The sequence below is a fragment of the Carcharodon carcharias genome, chromosome 1 (assembly GCF_017639515.1).
Source record: "Carcharodon carcharias isolate sCarCar2 chromosome 1, sCarCar2.pri, whole genome shotgun sequence".
Taxonomy (NCBI): Eukaryota; Metazoa; Chordata; class Chondrichthyes; order Lamniformes; family Lamnidae; genus Carcharodon; species Carcharodon carcharias.
The window spans coordinates 103766759-103788317 of NC_054467.1; the positions used below are offsets into that span (position 1 = coordinate 103766759).

Sequence of the window (21559 nt, forward strand, 5' to 3'; positions counted from 1 at the left end):
TTCGGGTGGTGAGAAGAAAACCCTGTCTCCTAAAATTCCTGGCTCCTGTGTGCAATGGGATAGATTCAGAACAAATAGAGCAATTCAAAACCGGGCATCCACGAGATGCTGTGGACCATCAGCAGCTGTGGAATTGAACTCCATCACAATTTGTAACTACTTGGCCCGGCAAATCCCTCACTATGCCCTTATCATCAAGCCAGGGGAACAATCTTGATTCAAAGAGGAGTGTAGTAGGGCATTCCAGAAGCAGCACCAGGCATACCTAAAAATGAGATGGCAACCTGGTGAAGCTACAACACAGGACTACATGCATGCTAAACAGCGAAAGCAGCTTACAGTTGATAGCTGAGCAATCCCATGAACAACAACATCCCCATCCCATGAACAATTATTTTTTTTAAAAAAAACATTGTCACACAAGCTCATTTTGCAGCAATTTATTTTTTATTTATTTATGCCGTTGGGTCAGTTTTCCAAAGAATTGAGATTTGAAAGTATACTGCTCAACTTGAGAGGTAACAGTTATTTGTCAATTAACATGGTTTCCTAACTAGGCATAATGTTTGACCTCAGCATGGCCCGAGCGTTTGTGATATTTCGGTTTGGAGACTGTGTGAAATAATGAAACCGCCTGAAAGAAGCCTCTGTACAAAGATCATAGGCAGGACTGGAATTGGTATAAAAAGATCAATTCAGAGAGATATAAGGACAGTTGTGCAAAGAAGGGCACCCAGCTCTCTGAGGGAAACTGATCTGGAGGAGGCACTGGCTGGAACACTAGTTAATTGTGGAAGCCAGGAGAGGTACTGATACAAAAGGAACAGAAGATTTTATGATCTGTAAATATGTGTTTACTTCATACTGGACCCTAGGCCCAAAAGAAATTAGAGTCACTGAGTATCTGTTTATCTCAGCAGATTTCTGTATTCCTCTTTATTTGCTGATTAACTCTCATGTTATTTCTGCTGCTGTATACCGATAAAAATGATTTCTGCAATAATAACCCTATCTTTTTGTAGTTTGGGACATAGAGTCACTGAAAGTGTGGCAGTATTAGCAGAAAAGTTTGATGACTTTTACTTTAGTCGTTTGGCAGTACGGAACCTGAATATTGCTGAAAAGACAGCCATGTTGCCAAAACTTTTTTGTCTTGCACTCATCAGGACAAACACAAGAATGTCAAGTTTCAAGCAATCACAACAATTTATACTATAAGAGAAAAGGGTGCTGACTGGTTGGCAAGTTGACTCTGGTTGTAATGGGCAGAGTACAGGTTATACCCAACCAGCCAGCTCTTGCAAAACCCAAAATAAAATGTCGACAGTTGGATGTGATTTCACAATTGGATGGTACTTTCTGAATAATCTTGAGTGTGTTAATAGCTACACTAAACAAATTTAAGATAATCAGCCGAGCTCATATCATGGCTCATTTATACTTGCTGGAAGTGACATACATTCGTACGAAGAGACCCAATCTCTGCAAACAAAAGAAATTGCTCCTTTTTTGAATTACATGGGAGCTTGGGAAGCCTATAATTCCCTGTTGCTTTCTCCATGGCAATGTCTTGGCCAATTAGAATCAACTTGCCAATGAATCACCACCCTTTTCTCCTGTAGTACAAATTGTTCTGATCATTAGAAATTTGGCTTTCTTGCATTTGTCCTAAGTGTAAGACTTCTACTTAAGTTGCGTGACAAAATGTACCCATGTCTTGCCTCCAAAAATAAACCATACTAAATCAATAGGGTACCTTTGGAAAAATATTTACTGTGTTTTACTTCTGTTATTAGTTTCATGGGATGAGTTATTTCAGGCTTGAGCATTATTTGCCAATTGGAGTGATGGAATCTTTGGAGGAGTCTTACATGAAGGAGGAGCTGCCCAAACTGCACATCACATATTGTGGGGCCGCAGAAGCAGAATCTGAACTTGAGTTTCTAAAGGTAATCCATCTTAATAGGGATACAAACATATGAATTAGGAGCAGGAGTGGGCCATTTAGCTCCACAAGTCTGCTCTGCCATTCAATAAGATCATGGCTGATCTGATTGTAGCCTCAGCTCCTCATTCCTGCCCACCCCTGGTAACCTTTGATTTCCTTGTTAATAAGAATCTATCTACCTCTGCCTTAAAAATATTCATTGGCCCTGCCTCTCCCACTCTCTGTGGAAGAGAGTTCCAAAGATTCACAATCTTCTGAGAAAAAATTTCACCACCTTCAGTTGCTTTATCAATGACCTTCCTTCCATCATAATGTCAGAAGTGGGGTTGTTCGCTGATGATTGTCCAATGTTCAGTACCATTCGCGACTCCTCATATGTTATGGATGCTCCATCATTGAAGCATTTAACGCTGCAATAGAATTTTGGGGTCTCAGGGCATCGAGGGATGTGGGGAGCAGGCTGGAAAGTGGCGTTGAAGCCTAAGATTAGCCATGATTCTATTGAATGGTAGAGCAGGCTCGACGGACCCTATGGTCTACTGATGTTCCTATTCCTTGTGTTCTTGTGAGTAATTAGATATCCTAAAGATGCAGGTCTGCAGACGTCTGGACATACCATTGAGTGTTCACTTCTTTTTTCATTGTAATGTCAATTACTGTTTAGGATTGCAATCACAGCAGTGGCACAAACATGTACACGCAAAGAAAGGACATGTTGGCTAGCATGCTGCCTAGCATTTGCTTCTCAGTATGTGAGTGAACATCGTGATAGCCATCTGTACAACCCTGAATATTCAATGGAGATGGCAATTGTTACCCAGAAATCATTGTGGTAAAGTTTTATATCCATGTGCTCTGACACTGCAGACAGCAAGCTGCTAAAGACTTAATTCTGCTTTACAGAAGCCTGAAGTGTAATTGTATGAATCTGGCTTCTTTCATAATGAAAAATATACTTTCATCATGCTGTATTTAGTATTTATTATACTGCAGTGCTGTCAAAATACAAGATGTTTTCCTTGTGTTTTTTGTGTGTGTATATTTATCTGTTACTTTTTCATTTAACTTGGCTTTCAGGTATGTCAAAAGCTGCCTGAGTACGGAGTGCTGTTCTATCGGGTTCTGCCAGAAAAGAAATCTCTAACAGGAATAAATCTGGGCATTTGTTCCAGAGGTGTCATTGTTTATGAGATTCAAAATGGAGTCAGAACTGTAGTCCTTCGATTTCCATGGAGAGATACCAAAAAAATCGCTTTCAGTGTAAGTGTGTTTCAGCTCTGATCCATCATTATTTACAATGGCCGAGGCTGGTTTTAATGCTCCAATCATTGAAATCTTGCTAGAGTGTTTTCTTGATTTGTTTGGAAAATTAAGTTTCAAATTACATGCTAAAAGATTTTTAAAGGTTGAAATCTTTTGGACAAGAATGTGTAAGAAAAATACTTCAAGGATACTTTTACAAATTTTTTAAATTGCAGAAAGTAGTTATATTCTCATAAAATTCAACAAATGACAACTGAAAAAAAAAGGATATTGAAATGTTGAGACATTTTATCTAGTGCTAGGGTTTTAACTAGGGGTTATTATCTGGAGAAGAAATTGTATTTTAGTTTCTCCCATTTGATGTAGTGGAGGGTATTTTTGAAGCATATTTCATTTGGCCACACAACTGTCAGGTGAAGAAAAGGAAGAGTGAAGATTTCCATTTCAAGAACAATGTTGTAAACAAATTTATCACCTAGTTCTCTCTGTTTATCTGACATCACAATCCAGTCAGGATCTTCTGAATTTTGCTTCCATAATGTTGTTCTTATTCTTCCTTCAACTAAGAAGTGATGAGTGAGTTACTTATTAATTTCCCTTATCTACCATGATCACATTTTCTTTTCCAATTGTGTCCCAATAATTTGAAAGCAACTTTTTAAAAAATCTGCATTAATTTAGAAGCAAGCATTCCCTTTTGGGTTGGAGGAGAGTGCGGGGAAGTTGTAATTGTCAAATCATCTGGTTTAAGTTATACATTTAGATTAAGCGTTTATTTATAAATAAATGAGACTTTGTAAACTTGATGATAAAGCTGCAAGCATTTCGTATTAGGTAAATACTAAACACTTGGAACATGAATAAGCTTTGCATTGTACTGATATGTTCTATCAGTTTCTGCTCGCTCCAAGGCATCACTTGTGTTTATTCCAAACTCTATATTATCTTCATGATTGATGCAGAAAAAGAAGATTACATTGCAGAACACTTCAGATGGCATAAAGCATCTGTTTCAGGCAGATAGCAGCAAGACCTGTCAGTATCTTCTGCACCTGGCTTCATCCCAGCACAAATTCCAGCTGCAGATGAGGGCACGAAAGAACAATCAGGACTTGCAGGAAATTGGTATGAATGTAACCTTGTTATTCCTGTGTATTTTGGAGCGCCTAATCCTGTGGAAATAAGTAAATTTTCTAATATTTGCAGTCAAATGATTGGCCGGTGGGGGAGGGGGGTGGGTGGGAAATGTTAAAATGGAGATTCAAGTAATTCCTTTTCCCCCCTTATTATCTTGCCATTTATCAGTTCCGTTATAGATGAGGTTGTCCATGATAACATACCATTGATGACTATAACCCAGACACCATTAATTCCATAATTTATACATGCTACCAATTTTAAAATCTGCAAAACCACAATAGTGGGAAAGACCATAATGTGAAAAAATCAATCAGATAAAATAACCTGAATGAGAAATCCTGATTTAATTTTCCAGTGCTTTGTATTGGAACAGTAAAATGAGTGGATTGAGGCTAACATTAAATTATTGTGTTGAGTTGTTTTAGCTTTTGGAAATGAGATGTATGGGACTGTGGTATTAAAGTTATGACTTTATGTTTCTGTTTTATGGCTCAGTAATGGCTTAGTTGTGATGGCTGTTTAGCTACTCATGGTTTTAGTAAGTCGTAGTGAAATCTGTGTAGGTTACCAGTGAAGCTGCTAAAGATAGCCATTAAGACCTCAAATTACAAAACTAATTGAGAAGAGTTTATTTTTATCCAGATGTTAGCAGCACGTTGAATGTAATACTGCAAAATATAATAGTTGTGATGGCACAGGATGTTTGAAGATTTAGTCCACCGGACTAATGAAAAATAAGGTTGCCTGTGTTTGTGTCTGCAGTTCCTCATGTTGAATTCCCAATCTCAACATGGGAACCTAAGCCCTTCTTATTGCAAGTAAAAAAAAATGGAAGCATCATCACTGTTTGTCTCTTTCGCTTATTTCCCTGAATGATAGTGTGGAGGTAATGAAGTTTTAAAGGGAGATGTGTGCCAAGAGGAGCTTGGAAAAGGAATATAACAGTGTGCTTACTGAATTATTTATTTCTTTCCCCACACCCCCGTCCCTTTAGAAAGTTTATCTGTCAGCAACCTGAGCTACAGTGGAGACTCTGCAGGTTTATTCGCCATGGGCAGGGTGAATAGTAGTATCAGTCTTGCCACCAGTGCGCACAGCAAAATAACAGATCAGTCACAGTTAATGCGTTCTGAACTTCTGAAACGCATGTCCAGGTCGGAGGCAGCACTGAATCAGCCCCTATACAGCATCTCAAAAGACAAGATATCTAGTACTCTGTGGGACCAACGTCCACCCATCCTCAGCAAATCCTACTATGATCTTAGCCAAGTCTCGGAGTCAAAACGAAGAAGTACGCCCAACTTTATCCACCAGTTGTTTCGTTCTTCAAATCTTCTGGAAGGGGACACCGAACGCAAAGTTAAATGTCCACGCCCTCGATCAGATACCGAGTCTGTGGCGGGAAGTGAGCAACGAATCAAAAGCAGGTAAATTTTTGACCTTTTGTGAATTATTTTTACATAAGGCATGGTTTTAGATGTGAAGTAGGTCTGTGATATTGCAAATCAGGAGAAGACAAACTCTAGTGTAAATGTTGCGAGCTGGCCTGTAACCCCGGGGAACTTTTCTAATATTGCAAAAGATGGATGTTTAACTCATTTCTAATGTTAGTTAAATTTCAAAAATAGTGCAACAGGTTACTTGAGTACTTCCTTTGGTGCAGCCTGCTGTTATTAAACACAATTAAATAACTAAGCAGATAGAGTTGCAGGTTCACAGAAGTCTGTACACATTATTCTAGTCTCAACTGGATAATGAGATTTGTATTGACTTAGCATTGTCTCTGCTTTTAGACTTTATGCCCTTATTTATAAACCATGGCCCCTAATGCTTTTTGTTTACAGCTTCTACTTGTTCCCTGTTTAAAGATTTGTGTATCTGAACCACTAGGTCTGTCTGTTTTACTTTTAAAACTATTTAGCATATAGGTTCTTACATTTTGGAAGGAGGAATGAAGCACATGTTTACACATTAATTTCATCTGATGTCTAACTGCCCAAACTGGCCAAGAGACCGTACGTATGACCTAAGATGCAACCCAATGCACTGAATCTGTGGGAATTGCCTGGGAAGTTTGAATTTCCGATAGGAAATTCTCCTCCCTTGGGGACATTGAAAATGTCTCTCAGTCTGAGTTAGAGTCAGAGACTTTGGACAACTCCAATTTACTTTCCTGGATAGTTACCCAGGGAATGTTGGACCAAAAAAGCCTAGACCAGCTTCTGGGTAATGATACAACTGAACCCCCAAGTCACTTAACTACCACCCTATCCTGACCAAACCTGACTACACACCTACCCACTCACCCACCTGCCACCCTACTGACCTGCCACTTGACCATCCGACCTGCCTGCTACCTGACCCACCTGCCACCCTAAAGCCATATCCACTTGCCTCCCTACCATCCCACCCACTTGCCATCCTGCCCAGCTGCCACCTTACCAAACTGGTCACACTAAAGTCCTACCCACCTTTCTCCCTCCCACCCTACCTGCCGGCCAACGTACCACCTTATCCACTTAGCCACTCGTTCACCAACACACTGAAAAGCTTTGGGACCTTTAAACATTCCAGAATATGGCACTTAGTGCTGTATAAAAGGGTGGTGGCTTTTGCACTGATTCTCTTCACTGCTCTCTCCATGGATTCCTGCACTGAGGGAGTTCTTCTGAATCGTGAGTTGGAAGTTTGGCTCAAAAAATCTTATCCAGATGAGCGGGTAGTTTCCTGTCTGATCAGTGTCAGAAATACGATTTGGGCCATTATATCCTTCAGAGGTTGCTACCATGTAGTTGTTTGTTGTTTTCACAGTAAATAATTTTGTGTCATATGCAGATTTTGATTAAATGGCCCTTGTATCAAGCCCATGAAAAGTTATCCCAAAACTTACCCCTGGACTGGCACCAATGTTTACACCCACAACCCCAAAAAATCCATTAACTTGTTTTCTATTATTTAACCAACTTCTTATTTATGCAGCCATATTCCCTTTTAATACCACGTGCCTGATTTTCTAAACAAATTTGCCATGTAGAACCTCATCAAACACCTTTTGAAAATCCATGTGCATGATATTCCACTGCATTTTCTTTATTCCTTAAAGAACTATCAAATTTGTTAGACACGACATAGTCTTTTGCAAATTCATGCTCGCTGCTTTTACTTACTGAATGGGCTGTATTTTATGTGCCCCTACCGGGCATGTTTTCTCTGTGTGTGTGTGTTGGGGTGTGTGTGTTGGCAGCCCACTAGGCCAGCAGCTCCCGAGGGTGGGACGTCTTGTTTAGCCTGCCTGCAGCGCATTATGGCTGCAACGTGGGCTGCTGTGGAGCGGGTTGGCTCCATGCTAACTTTGCTTCCGGGGGGGTCAACTGGGGATCCTTGGAGAGGATCTTTGGCAGTTGGTATGCAGGTGAGTGAAACAGAGGAGGGTTGAAAGTTAGGCTATTGCGGGAGGGAGGGAGTGAGGGATTGGGGCTTGAACATAACAAGAAATAAGAGCAGGAATAGGTCATTTGGCTCTTTGAACCTGCTTCACCATTTACAAAGGTTATGACAGATCTTCTGCCTCGACTCTACCTTCTTGCACTACCCAAATCCTATAGTAACCAAGTCTATTAATCTCTCTCTTGAATATACTCAATGAGCATCCGCAGCTCTGGAGTAGAAAATTCCAAAGATTCACAACCCTTTGAGTGAAGAAATTTCCCCTCATCTCTGTCCACGTGGCGAATCCCTTATTTTGAAACTATGACCCCTAGTTCTAGACTTCCATGTCAGGAGAGACATCCTCCCAGCATGTACCCTGGCAAACCCCTGAAGAATTTTAGATTGATTTGATCACCTGTCATTCTTCTAAATTGCAGGGAATATAGATTTTAGATGACTTGAACTCTCCTTATAGGACAACGCTGTCACCTCAGGAATCAGTTCAGCTAACCTTTGTTGCACACTTGGTGAAAATATACCCCTCCTTAAGTAAAGAGACCAAAACTCTACACAATATTCCAGACGTAATCTCAGTAAGACCCCATATCCCATCATACCAGCCCATTCCACAGCCATAATACACTGCAGGTGGGCTAAACAATGGCTGAGTGGGATTTCTGCCCTCACTGGGGAAGAAGTCCCGCCTTCAGAAGCTGCTGGCCAATCGGATTGGCCAGCAACTCCATTAGTCTTAATAAGGTCCCATATCATAGAACATGGAATAGCACGGCAGTCAATGGATGAACAGGACATGGGGTTGGGGGCGGTGAAGAAAGAAGCCATTGAGGGAGAGAATCAGAGATTGGAGCTTGGCAGAGGAGAGCTCCGTGATTGTGATGGAGTGAGAGAGAGAGAAACCACGATCAGGGGGAGACCAAATTCATGTTTGAGATTCTGGACTCCTGACCCACAGAACTGTGCTGTGTCTTCTTGAGCCAGCAGCTGCCCCCTGAGTTTTATTGCTGTGTTCCCCCAATTTCTGGGAAACCCATGTGGCAGCACTTAGTCTTATCTATAACTCAAACTCCCAATTGTGCTGTGGGAGGCTAGTTTATATACTTTAATGAAGCGTTCCACCTCTTGACAGCAGCATGGTCGCTCATGACCAAATGCACCAATGTAAAAATGGTAAAGGGTTCATACACCATGGGTTAGAAGCTGAATTCCCTGTTTTTAAATTTTTAACAATCCTTCAGCCTGTTATGCTGGCATTAAATATCAAGGCCGTGACCTCTCAAAGCTTAAGCCCTTCTGAAGTTAGGCTGGCTATCCTTTTTTTTTAAATTCATTCAAGGAATGTGGGCTTCGCTAGCTCGACCAGCATTTATTGCCCACCCCTGATTGCCCTTGAGAAGGAAATGGTGAACTGCGTTCTTGAACTGCTGCAGTCTAAGTTGTGTTGGTACATCCGCAGTGGTGTTAGGAAGGGAGTTCCAAGATTTTGACCCAGCGACAGTGAAGGAACGGTGATATATTTCCAAGTCAGGATGGGAGTGGCTTGGAGGGGCACTTGCAGGTGATGGTGTTCCCATCTACCTGCTGCCCTTGTCCTTCTAGATGGTTGTGGGCTTGGAAGGTGCTGTCTAAGGAGCCTTGGTGAGTTCCCTACTTTATCTCTTTCTTCCTTTTTGAACAGTGTTGTCAAATCCTCCAATCCTCTGGCACAACTCCCATATTTGAAGATGTTTGAAAGATTGTGGTCAGAGCCTCCACTGTTTCCTCTTTGATGTCCATCAGCATTCCAGAGCGAATGCCATCGTACAGTTATTCAGTCTCATCACATTTACTTTGTAAATTCGGTATTGATGTAAACAGCATTTTAAAAAGATTATAAAATGCAAAGCTTTTCCACCAAAGACCTACTGCAGAATTAGTTCCTGGGTCTGTTGCTCTCCTTCAGATGCATGCTGTACTTTACATTAATTAGAGGGAGTTCATGGCTTCAGTAATAGATGTACAGTACACCATACTATAGGGGACCGGGTTAGATAAGTTGGCTAGATGGCTAGCATATGGATCAGATTAAAACCAACAGCATGGGGTTCAAACCCTTTCCCGGATGAGGTAGCCTGCCTCCTTGCCCTACCCGTAGTAAAAGACAATCATGGCACTTAGCCATGGTTCGGCAGATAAACACCAAGGACCTGCCTTTGGGCAGAGAACTTAAGAAGAATTATATATTAAATGGCAAGGAGAATTCTCAAGCTCCAAAAATATCTTTTTAATCGTTAGATGTTTTTGCAATATTTAGCTTCAGGCAGAAAGTCACTTTTTAAAAATAATTTAACCTATACACTGAGCAAAGAGGAAACTTACGAGTAACTGCCCTTTGACATCAAGGTGGTTTTTGACCCAGTATACCGCTATGGAACCCTTGTAAAATTGAGGTTAGTGGTGATCAAGGAGGACAGCATCCAGAGGCTGGAGTTATGCTTGGCAGGAAGGGAGTTGTGTATATAGCTCTGTCGAAGGGTCATGAGGACTCGAAACGTCAACTCTTTTCTTCTCCGCCGATGCTGCCAGACCTGCTGAGTTTTTCCAGGTAATTCTGTTTTTGTTTTATATAAGGGAGTTGTGTGTGCTTGGTGGTGGCAATCAGAGCAGCACCAGGTCATCATTGTGTGAATACCATAGGGCAGCGCAATCGGTCTTCAGCTCTTTCATCAATTATTTTCCCTTCATCTCCAGATCAGGCGTGGGCTTGTTTGCTCATGTTTCTACAGTGGTCAAGTCCATTTACAGCTCTTTTCATAACAAATTGCATTTATATGAAGTCCTGAGCATAGTTAAATGTTTCATGAGTATTATCAAACAAAATTTGCACTGAGCTATTTTATTGTGCGTTGGGTTGAAGTAGTTTCAATAACTCCGGAAAACTGTTAGCTGCAAACACCCTAACTTTATTGGAACATATTTACAGTAATTAGAGCATTCCCTTACACAACCTTCTTTCCATGCTACTTTCTCCTGGACTCCCAGATCATATGAGCATATACCACTTCCTTCTATGACATCACAGACTATTACAGGTAATCCTTTAGGTGATTTAGACCAGCATACTCCATTACACTACATGAGACATGCAAAGAGATATATTAGTACAGCTGACCAAAATCTTGCATAAATAGGTAGACTTTAAGGAGGAGAGAGAAGTGGAGAGGTTTAGGGAAGGCATTTCAGAGTTTACAGCCAAGGCAGCTGAAGGCACAGATACCGCTGGTGGAGTAATGAAGACGGTGATGAGAGTTGCACAATAGGCCAGAATTGGAGGAGTGCAAGTTATCTCAAGAGATGTGAGGCTGGAAGAGATTACAGAGATAGGGAGGGATAAGGTCATGGAAGGATTTGAAAATGAGAATGACAATGTGTAAATCGAGTATTGCTGGACTGGGAGCCAATGTAGGTCAACAAGCACAGGGGTAATGGATGAACTGGACTTGGTGCAAGTTAGGATACAGGCAGTACAGTTTTGGATGACCTTACATAGGGTAAAGATGAGAGGCTGACCAAGACAGCATTAGAGTAGTAAAGCTGAGAGATAACAAAGGCAAGGGTGAGGGTTTCAGCAGCGGATCAGCTGAGACAGGGCTGCATTGGGTAATGATATAGAGGTGAAAATAGGGAGTCTTGTTGATGGAGGAGGTATGGGTCAAGTGCACTAGCTTGTTTGAAGAGCAATCCAGTTAGCTCCGCACCTCCGCTGTTTCTCCATGTCGACACAATCCTTTTTCCTTCAAGTATTTATCCAGTTCCCTTTTGAAGGCTACTATTGAATTTGTATCCAACACCCGGTCAGGTAATGCATTCCAAATCCTAACCACTCTTTGCATTAAAAAAGTTTATCCTCATGCTTCCTCTGCTCCTTTAGTCAATTGTCAAAAATCTGTGCCCTCTAAATATTGACCCTTCAGCTATTGGAAAGAGCTTCTCTTTGTCATAGAATCATAGAATGGTTACCACACAGAAGGAGGCCATTCAGTCTGTTGAGCCCACGCTAGCTCTCTGCAAGAAGACTATAGCTCACACATAGATATGGTTGAGAGCTCATCTTGGGGTCAAATACAGCACCAAGTTGGCAAATAGTCTGGTTCAGTCTTAGACATTTGTCAGGGTGAAGAATGGAGCCACTTTTTGGGAGATTTTTATTTAGTTGGAGGAAATTTCAGCTAATCCAGTAGAGGATGTTGGCCAAACTGAGACAAATAAGAGATGGTGAAGCAGACGAGAGAGGTAAGATAGAGCTGGATGTCATCAGCATACATTTGGAAACTGATGCTATGTTTTTGGATGATCTCACCAAAGGCTAACATGGGAGAGCTCCAGAGTTAATGGTGCAGGAATAAGAAGAGAAGCTATTACTGGCACTTCTCTGGCTACCTCTGAATAGATAAGAATGGAGCCAGGTGAGGTTAGATCCACTCAGCTGGATGTGGGAGGAGAGGTATTGGAGGAAGATGGTTGGTCAACCATGCCAATGGCTGTTGAATGAAGAGGGATAGTTTGCCACAGTTTGTGGAGAATATCATTTATGGTTTTGGTAAGGGCCATTTCAGCACTGTGGCATGGGTGGAAACCTGATTGGAGGAATTCAAGCATGGAATTGTGAGAAAAATGGGCACAAATTTGAGACAACAGGATCGATCACTTTGGGGAGGAAAGGGAGGTTGGAGATAAGGTGGTATTGTGCAATGAAGAGGAGTCAAAGGCGATTTTTTTTTAAAAAAAAGAGGGGTGTTGGTGGTAGATTTGGAGGGGGACAGAACCTGAGGTGAAGGAACTGTTCACAATATCAGCTCACATGGGGTCCATGTCAGCCTGCAGCAAGACCTCGACAACCCAGGCTTGGGTTGGCAAGTAACATTCAAGCCACGTAAGTGCGAGATGATGATCATGTACAACAAGAAAAAGTTAACAGCACATCATTGAACCCCCAACATCAACGTTCTTGAAGTCGCCATTGACCAGAAGCTTAACTGGACCAGTCACATTAACACAGTAGTTGACATGCTGTCCACCCACCCCTCCCCCCACCCCCACCAACCAACTTCCCTCCTCCGCTAAAGCTCAAGTGATGGAAAACTCACCATTTATCTGCTGGACACAGAAGCAAAAATAATGAAGCAGTGAAAATCCATCCTAGATAGAATTGTAGAATAGTGCAACACAGAAAATGACCATTCAGCCAGTTGAGTCTGCACTAGTTTGAGGAGCAATCCAGTTAGCCCCACCCTCCTACTCTTTCTTCATGTCCTGTAATTTAGAACCATAGAAAAGTTACGGTGCAGAAAGAGGCCACTCAGCTCATCATGTCTGAATTTCCTTCTCCTTTAGGTATTTATCCAGTTCCCTTTTCAAGGCGACTGTTGAATCTCTATCTGTCACCCGATCAAGCAATGTATTCCAAATTCTAGCCACTCTGCATAAAAAGGTTTATCCTCATGCAGCCTCTGCCCCTTTTGCCAATCACCATAAATCTGTGCCCTCTAAATATCAATCCATCAACTATTGTAAAAAGATTCTCTTTATCATAGAATGGTTACAGCACAGAAGGAAGCCATTCATCCTGTTGAGCCCGTACCAGTTCTCTGCAAAAAGCACTTAACTCGTCCATATTTAATGTACTATATTTAACCACTTAATGAAATTTAAACAACTTTATCAAACCCCCACTTAACCTTCTTTGCTCTTCAGAGAACAACTTGCTGCAGCCTATCTACATAACTGTAATCCCTCATCCCTGGAACTATTCTAATAAAGCTCTTTAGTGCTCTTTCCAAAGCCTTCAAATCCTTCCTAAAGTGTGGTGCCCAGAATTGAGCACCACACCCCACCCGGAGCCAAAGTAGTGTTTTATGTAGGTTTAGCAAAACTTCCTTGCTTTTGTACCTTGTGCCTCCATTTATAAAGCCAGTATCCCGTATGCTTTATTAACTGCTTTGTTAACCTGTCCTGCCACTATCAAAGATTTGTGCACAAATACCCCCAGATCTCTCAGTTCCTAGATTCCCATTAAAATTGCACCATTTTGCTTCTGTTATCTCTCCTGATTTTTGCTACGAAAATGTATCACCTTACACTTTCTGCATTGAATTTCATCTGCCATTCCACCAGCCTGCCTTTCCTGTTGAAGACTATTACTATTTTGCTCACTGTTTGCTCCATTTCCTAGCCTTGTGTCACCTGCAGACTTTGAAATTGTGCCCTGTGCCTAAGTCCTAGTTGTTGATGCATATCAAAATCAGCAATGGTCATCATATTGAGCCGTGGGGAAAAATTTACTTTAAAGAAGTTACAAAAATGCTTCTGTTTATTGATAGCAGCAATTTCCTCCTTCAGAAGGACATTAACTATTTCATCACCAGGCCTCCTAATGCTGCCTGCTATTGGCTGAAATTGTAAAAATACCTAAGATTTATGTAATGTCAGCATTAGCATCTGCCATTTTTCTGAAAGCCCCCAATTAAAATATATTTGTGCTTCTTTATGTAATTTTGCCCCCTGGCGGTGATGGTTGATTTGTTTTTGTTATTCAGACACAAATTAATTAAGGAACTAGGTATTGTGGAGTTTTAAGTGTGTAAAGTACAAGTTGTTTAGAAAAATAATTTTTATATCGCTGCAACTTACTGTCAAACATTTTAATTCTGGAATTCAGTTCACTTCTGTGTTTGGTTACTTTTATTCTATGATCCTATTCAAGTGTCATCAATCCAAAGAAGTCTCAGGCTGCCTTACACCGAAGCCCTGCCCGAAGAAACCCGGGGTCCGACTCATCATCCACTGAAGACTCTAACCAAGCATATGCCATAGGTCAGAAAAAAACATATTTTTAAGCAGAGCTAATTTTGTTTCTATATGCACTGTAGTATCTAGCATAAACAGGAATTAAGTTCTGTAATGAAGGGTTCAAGTTTAGTGGTCTTGTGTACCACTTCCCCAAGTCACTTATAAACAGTTTCCTCCTGCATACTTATGTAGTAATCCCTTTTTCATTGATTTGTTGGGGACAGAGTGACTGCAGAACTCAATGCATCATTAAGTTGGTTATTTGGTACAAGTGGGAATTCTCTGCAGAGGGGGAAGGAGATACTGTTTATTTCCTTTTTCTCCAGTTTCTGGTTTTTTTTTAGCCTTAAGTTTATTTCTGTTAATTTAGTTAATTAATAGTCTGATAAATAGAGGTCTGACCGGCCACCTCAGTCTTGTGGAATGCTCATCCTGTTCCATGTGGAAAATTCACCTATGCTTGAAATGTTGTCAGCCAGAGGAGCTTGAACTCCCGATTTCAGACCTCGAGCACCTGTTGCTTTCACTGCAGTGCATCTGCAAGGTTGAGAGCTGCATGGATAGCATGTTTCTGGATTTGATCACCCTGCAATTTAGGGGTGTGCTGGCAGAGAAGGAATGGATAACTGCCAGGGAGTCAAGGATATGGCATGTACTGAAGGAGACGCCGGATTGCAACTTGCTCTCCAACCAGTATTCAGTCCGGAACACTAGTGAAGGGTGATGGTTCCTCTGGGAGGTGTAGCTAGTGTTGAGTCTGTGACACCATGGTTGGCTCAACAGTACGTTGTGGGGAGGAGAAAGATCAGGAAAATAGTAAAGTTATAGCAGTCAGTGGTTAGCCAAACAGACTGGTGTTTCTGAGGCCACAGACATGATTCCAGGATGGTGTGTTGTCTCCCTAGTGCCAGAGTCTGGGATGCTACATTCTGAGGGCAGGAGGTGATCAGCTAGAGGCTGTGGCTCATATCAGTACCAACAACTAGATGTTAAGAGAGATGAGATCCTGCTGGCAAATTTTAGAGTGCGAGGAAAGCGATTAAATAAGCAGGAGCTCAAAGGTATTAATCTCAGGATTGCATCTGGTTGCATGTACGAGTGAGGGTAGAAATAGGAGGTTGGAGCATATGGATGCGTGACTGGAGTGATGGTGCAGGAGGGAGGGCTTTAGATTTGTACAACATTGGGACCAGTAATAGAGGCCCAGGAACCATACAATAGTAATAATGGGGGACACCAGTTATCCTAATATAGCCTGAAATAGTAGGAGTATTGCTAAAAAAGAAACATGCTGTCAAAGCTTCTCGTCTTACATTCATTAGGTCAGGCACAAGAATGCCAAATTTCAAATGGAGGAAAATTATACTGCATGAGAAAAGGGGTACTGATTGGTTGAGATATTGCCATGCCAAATGCACCAAGGAGCCATTATCCCCATGCTTTTGTATTTTCGAAAAAGATTCTATGCCTGGATGTATTCCTTTTGCCTGAAGAGGACAGGCCTCTGCATGCATATATTGAATATATGAATATGAGCTTCTAGCAAGCGTAAGTAAGTTACATTGCAAGCCAGACTGATAATCTTAAATTGGATGCTAATGCAATTCTTAGCACCTTTCTGCCAAGAGGCTCACTTTTTCCTCAGATCATGTGCAGTTCCTCAACTAAGAACAGTAGCTCACCTATTTAATCAGCAGGGTAAATGTTCCCTGAACCTCAAGAATATGAAGTGAACCTTCAGAATATCCAACCATCTTCATAACTCAATCCTGCCTGACTGCCTTCCACAGTCCCCTAGAAGACCTATAGTCTTCCTACCTATATCATTCATTCTGTTCAGAATTTTAAAGGCTTGGACCATTGGATCAATTTTGTAAATAAGCGCTCCTGGTACTGAGCCTCACCTGTAGGAAATGTATAATGGGCAATAGGAAGATGTGTACGCCATGATTTGCTGTCCACCAATTTTAACCAGCCTTAGTGTCTTTTCTCAGTCTTTAATGAGAACAGCCTCAACTCAGCAAGACAGCTTTTCCAACTTAAAGCCCTAACTTGGAAAGCATGTAGCACTCAGTATGAAAGTAACAAACATAAAGTTTGTGGCTTGCCTGCATAACCTCAATTGGGGATGGGGATAATCACACATCGCGATCCCTATGCCTTGAAATGGACCATATCCAAATTTTAGCCTTTACTATCCAGTTTAAGGCCTGAAAGTTCAATTTTTGAGCTGCCTGGCAGCTTTCCATCTCGTGAGACAATGGTTTGTTCCAGTTTTCAGGAAATGTTGGTACCACACTTTAGGAACGATGCAAAGGCCTTGAAGTTGGTGCAAAAGAAGGAGGATACCAGGGATGAATGGACTTCAGTTATGTGGAGACTAGAAAAAATGGCATTGCTCTCCTTAAAGAAGAGAAGATTATGGGAAGATTTAATAGTATTCAAAATCATGCAAGATTTTGACAGAGTAAATAAGGAGAAATGGTTTCCAGGAGCAAGAGGAGTACAAGAAGTGTGACATGAGGAAAAAAAAATGTTTATGCAGTGAGTTGTTATGATATGGAATTCACTTAATGGAATTAAGGGTGTTGTAAGAAACTTCAATAGTAACTTGCAAAAGGCAACTGGATAAATACTCGCAGAGCAAAAATTTGTAGGGCAATGGGAATATAGCAGGAGAGTGGCACTAATTGAATAGCTCTTTCAAAGAGCAGGCACAGGCATGATGGACCGAATGGTCATCTGTCCGGTAAGGTTCTGATTCTCTAATTACGGGGAGAATTTTTGGTTTGGCGAGCAGGGGCGGGGCCTGCTCGACGAGGCGTAAAATGACGTGGGATGATATATATCGGGCATGCGCCTCAATGTCACCGCACATCATTTAGATTTTCAGTTCGACGGGCATGCAGATGAGTCAAAGGCCTATTAAGGCCATTAATTAACTAATTAAGGCTATTGAGAAAGCTGCCCGTCCAACCTTAAGGTTGGCGGACAGGCAAAGAGCCCAGGTAGCCTTCACATTTTTCATGGAACCTCATCCATGGGCGGGATGAGGTTTCATGAAGGGTTTATAAATTAAATTAATTTTTTCATTAAAGTCCATTGACATGTTCCAGCTCATGTCTTAAATATTTTTTCCTTAAAATATTTTTTAATACTTAAAACTTATCTCCAGGGTGATTTCTGCACTCTTTCGCGCAAATGCATGAAAGAGCACACTCACAACTCAGGGAACCGCCCCCACCCCCCACCTGCACAGGGAGCGCACAGCATTCCTGGGCGCGCGTCATGTAAAATGGCAGCGTGGACCCGATCGGGGGCGCTGATCGGGCCCATGCCCGATGCCACACAACCACCCCAACAGTGGGAAAATTCTTTCTCATATGACATGGTAGTCATAGGGGTTTGTAATTGTTTGAGATACAACAGATTCAACAAAAAAAATCAGGATGGTACAGATTTTTTTGTGGGGCTGAAATTAAAGTATTATTTTCACAAAAATTCTAGTTGGAGATTGGGGTTTGATAACAGCTGTATGCTGAAATTACTTTTTTTGTCATTACCGGTAGCCCAGGTTGCTGTTGATCTTCTGGACCCTCCTCATGCTAAAATTCTCAAGTGCTAACTTTGACCAACATTTTTGGTGTATAACCAAGAGCAGGGATAGTTGAGGACCACTGTTATGTGAACCTAGGGCAAAGCCTGTGGAAACCATGCAGTTGTTTTGTTCAGTTTACAATCACTTAATATTTTAGTTACCAGCTAGGCTGCATTGCTTAGTTAATTCTGATGACATCCTCAGTGAATAATTTATAATTGTGATAATTTTGTGATTATCCAGTGATAAGCAGCTGAGAAAATAACACTATATATCACATGAATCTTTTTTTATTTGAAATGATCACCCAAGTTATTTTTGGTTTCCACTGCATTTTGATTATTCTTAACTAAAACAGAAACATTGACAACACACAAAAGGCTACATTTTACGTGCCTCCACCAGGCATGTTTTTGGCAGGGAGGCACATAAAATAGGGCGGGTACCCAACCCACCGCCTTCCCGACCACCCCCGAAATCACTCCCATAACACAATGTGTGGTCAGGTGCCAAAACCGGCAGTGCACCTGCCATATCTAAATAAATAATCAAGGGTCAATTGGGCTTATTAATAAACCAATTGATTCCGATAATATGCTGGATAATATTGGGGGGGGGGGGTGGTAAGCCGATTGCCACTGCATAATATTCTGCCCAAGGATTTTATTCACCTTTGAGTAAAATCCCTTGTTCTAATGTCAGACCTCTTGATATGTTATTGTTTTACTGTCTTGAAATTAATAACTCATGATAAATCAGCTGACTCTTTACATGTCTCAATACAAGGTTAAAGAGGATCTAAACCCAATAGTGAGATAATTGTTTATTTCTTTCATTCCTGTTTTCTCCATTTAATTATGTTGTATATTTTTTATATTTCTGGTCAGAGCGTTCTTTTTGCTCACAATACATTTACATTACAACAGTAGTGGCAGTGTGAAGTAATTTACTTCACACTGCTGCTGCAGTCACACTGTAAAGGCAGCTGGAGCTTGGACTGATCTGACATCCGAGAGAAGAGGAGTTTGAATCCCTGGAAAGGGGAACCACGCTTCACTCTGTATTCAGCATGTGAATCAATTTGGGATTACCCACAGGGAACCCACCAACCAGGTGTGCGTGACAGAAATTGAACCTCGCTGTATCATTTAAATGAGGGGGTTGTTAGCATTCCAGTATACGAAATGTTCTTGGTTATGTTCACAAAAACTAAATGTATACAACTGCATGAAATTTCCTGGAAAATTAAATCAAATATTTCTTATAATTTTGTAATTGAAATCATGTGAAATTTTACTTTCCGTTTTCTGTGCATTATTTTTTATTACTGTATGTTTTGTTATCAGGGATTAGCATGCACAGTTCTGGCATCCCATCAACCCCTGCTACCTTGACAGCCAATGGTAGGCAGCAGAACGAACTGAGTTTACAATGTACAAGTGCCTTCACTATTTAAAGCCTTGGTGTGACTGTACAACATCGGCTTCTCAAACTTCTGTTTTCTCTACTTCTATTGCTCTCTCTGTTTCTCTCACTTTCCCTGCCGTCTAACAGAAACTTCTTGCAGGTAATGTTTGGGTCTTGATTTTCTTTCGCTAATTTCTATTTAGCTGTTAAAATTTGCCTTCACAATTTATAATCGTATATCAGCCTGTATCCCAGTACGTTTAAGAATGGAAACTACAGAGTATTTTCAAAATCATCTATTTTAACCCGAAGATCTTGTTCCACGTAAATAGTTTTATCTACCTCCTTCCTGCAACCAGAAAAACATTTAGAAACCATCTGAGGTGACTGATTTTGGCCAACAAACCCATAGAATTAAGACCTGTCAGAACTTTTTACAAACTGCTTGTCCCACAAGCATATGAAGGATTTATATACAGTTTCTAAATTACAATGTGAAATGGGAAAAGTAAGCATGTGCCTGTTGAGCACTAGATGTTCTAGCATAATTCCTTTGTCAAATGAGTTGGAAAAGGGAAAGGGCAGGAGAAATTCATGTCTTAAAATTATTGGGCGTAATTTTAAATGTTATATTTTTGATTTACATATTGATACAACACATTTAAGTAATCATTCAGAATATATTGCAAATTGATTTTAAAATCTTCCTAGCATGATCAAATTTAGAATAATTTGTGCACAGTGCTAAACTAAAATGCAAATTAAAATAAAGGGCAGGTGCTAATATAATTAACCATTTTGCAGACAAATATGTGGGCGAATGGTTTCCTCTACTGGAATTGCATTTTTCCCCTATATGAATCAACTCTGACTAATTAATACCATGAAAAACAAAATATCTTCAATTAAGCATAGTTTTTGGCCTAAGAATTTTTTGGTTGTTGTCATTGCTAGTTTTCTATGATCTGCTTATCATAAAATGAAGCATGTCTCTTGTCCAGAGCCTTTTAATATGGAGACAGTACCCCTTTAAATTATTTGTGATTTTTTCTATCACTGATCTTCAGAAGATGCTTTCTCACCCTTTAAAAGATACTCCTTCTAGCTCCTCTCTTCTTGCTTCTTCCCGATACATGTGCACTTTTTTTTCAAATTAAGCAATTTGGCAGGCAGTCAGCTCCAAAACCCTGGGGTTTACCATTGACCAGAAACTGAACTGGACTAGCTATATGAATAATGTGGCTACAAGAGCAGGTCAGTGGCTGGGAATCTTTTGATGAATAATTCACCTCCTGACTCCCCAAAGCCCGTCCACTATCTACAAGGTACAAGTCAGGAGTGTGATGGAATGCTCCTCACTTGTCTGGATGAGTGCAGCTCCCACAACACTGGACACCGCTCAGCTCAAAGCAGCCACCTTGATTGGCACCACATCCACAAACATTCACTCCCTCCACCACTGACGCACAATGGCAGCAATGTGTACCATCCACAAGATGCACTGCAGGAATTCAACAAGGCTCCTCAGGCAAAACCTTCCAAATCCATGACCACTACTATCCAGAAGGACAGGGGCAGCTGATAGATGGGAACACCACCACCAGGCTGTTCCCCTCCAAGCCACTCACCATCCTGACTTGGAAATATATCGCTGTTCTTTCACTGTCACTGGGTCAAAATCCTGGAACTTCCTTCCTAACAGCACTGTGGACTGCAGCAGTTCAAGAGGCAGTTCTTCACCACCTTCTCAAGGGCAACTAGGGATGGGCAATAAATGTTGGCCCAACTAGCGAAGCCCGCAACTTGCGAATGAATAAAAAAAAGGTTCTGTGGCATCATTAGACTTGAAGCGGCCATTGACAAATATATGATAGTGGTGCAGGCTGTTTTCTCATGTTTTCTGCCCCTTGCTCTGGAGAGACTGCATT

At 41.1% G+C, this 21559-nt stretch overlaps 1 protein-coding gene across 5 annotated transcripts in view; it reads left to right on the plus strand.

Moving 5' to 3' along the window:
• ptpn13 (protein tyrosine phosphatase non-receptor type 13) overlaps positions 1–21559 on the plus strand; it is a 270908-nt gene that overhangs the window by 118319 nt on the left and 131030 nt on the right. For all 5 annotated transcript variants that reach the window (XM_041196016.1, XM_041195983.1, XM_041195993.1 and 2 more), the window contains 5 exons: positions 1797–1949; positions 3026–3208; positions 4174–4336; positions 5346–5778; positions 14541–14650. In XM_041196016.1, coding sequence (XP_041051950.1) covers positions 1797–1949; positions 3026–3208; positions 4174–4336; positions 5346–5778; positions 14541–14650 — 1042 coding nt within the window. The remainder of the gene's footprint in view (positions 1–1796; positions 1950–3025; positions 3209–4173; positions 4337–5345; positions 5779–14540; positions 14651–21559) is intronic.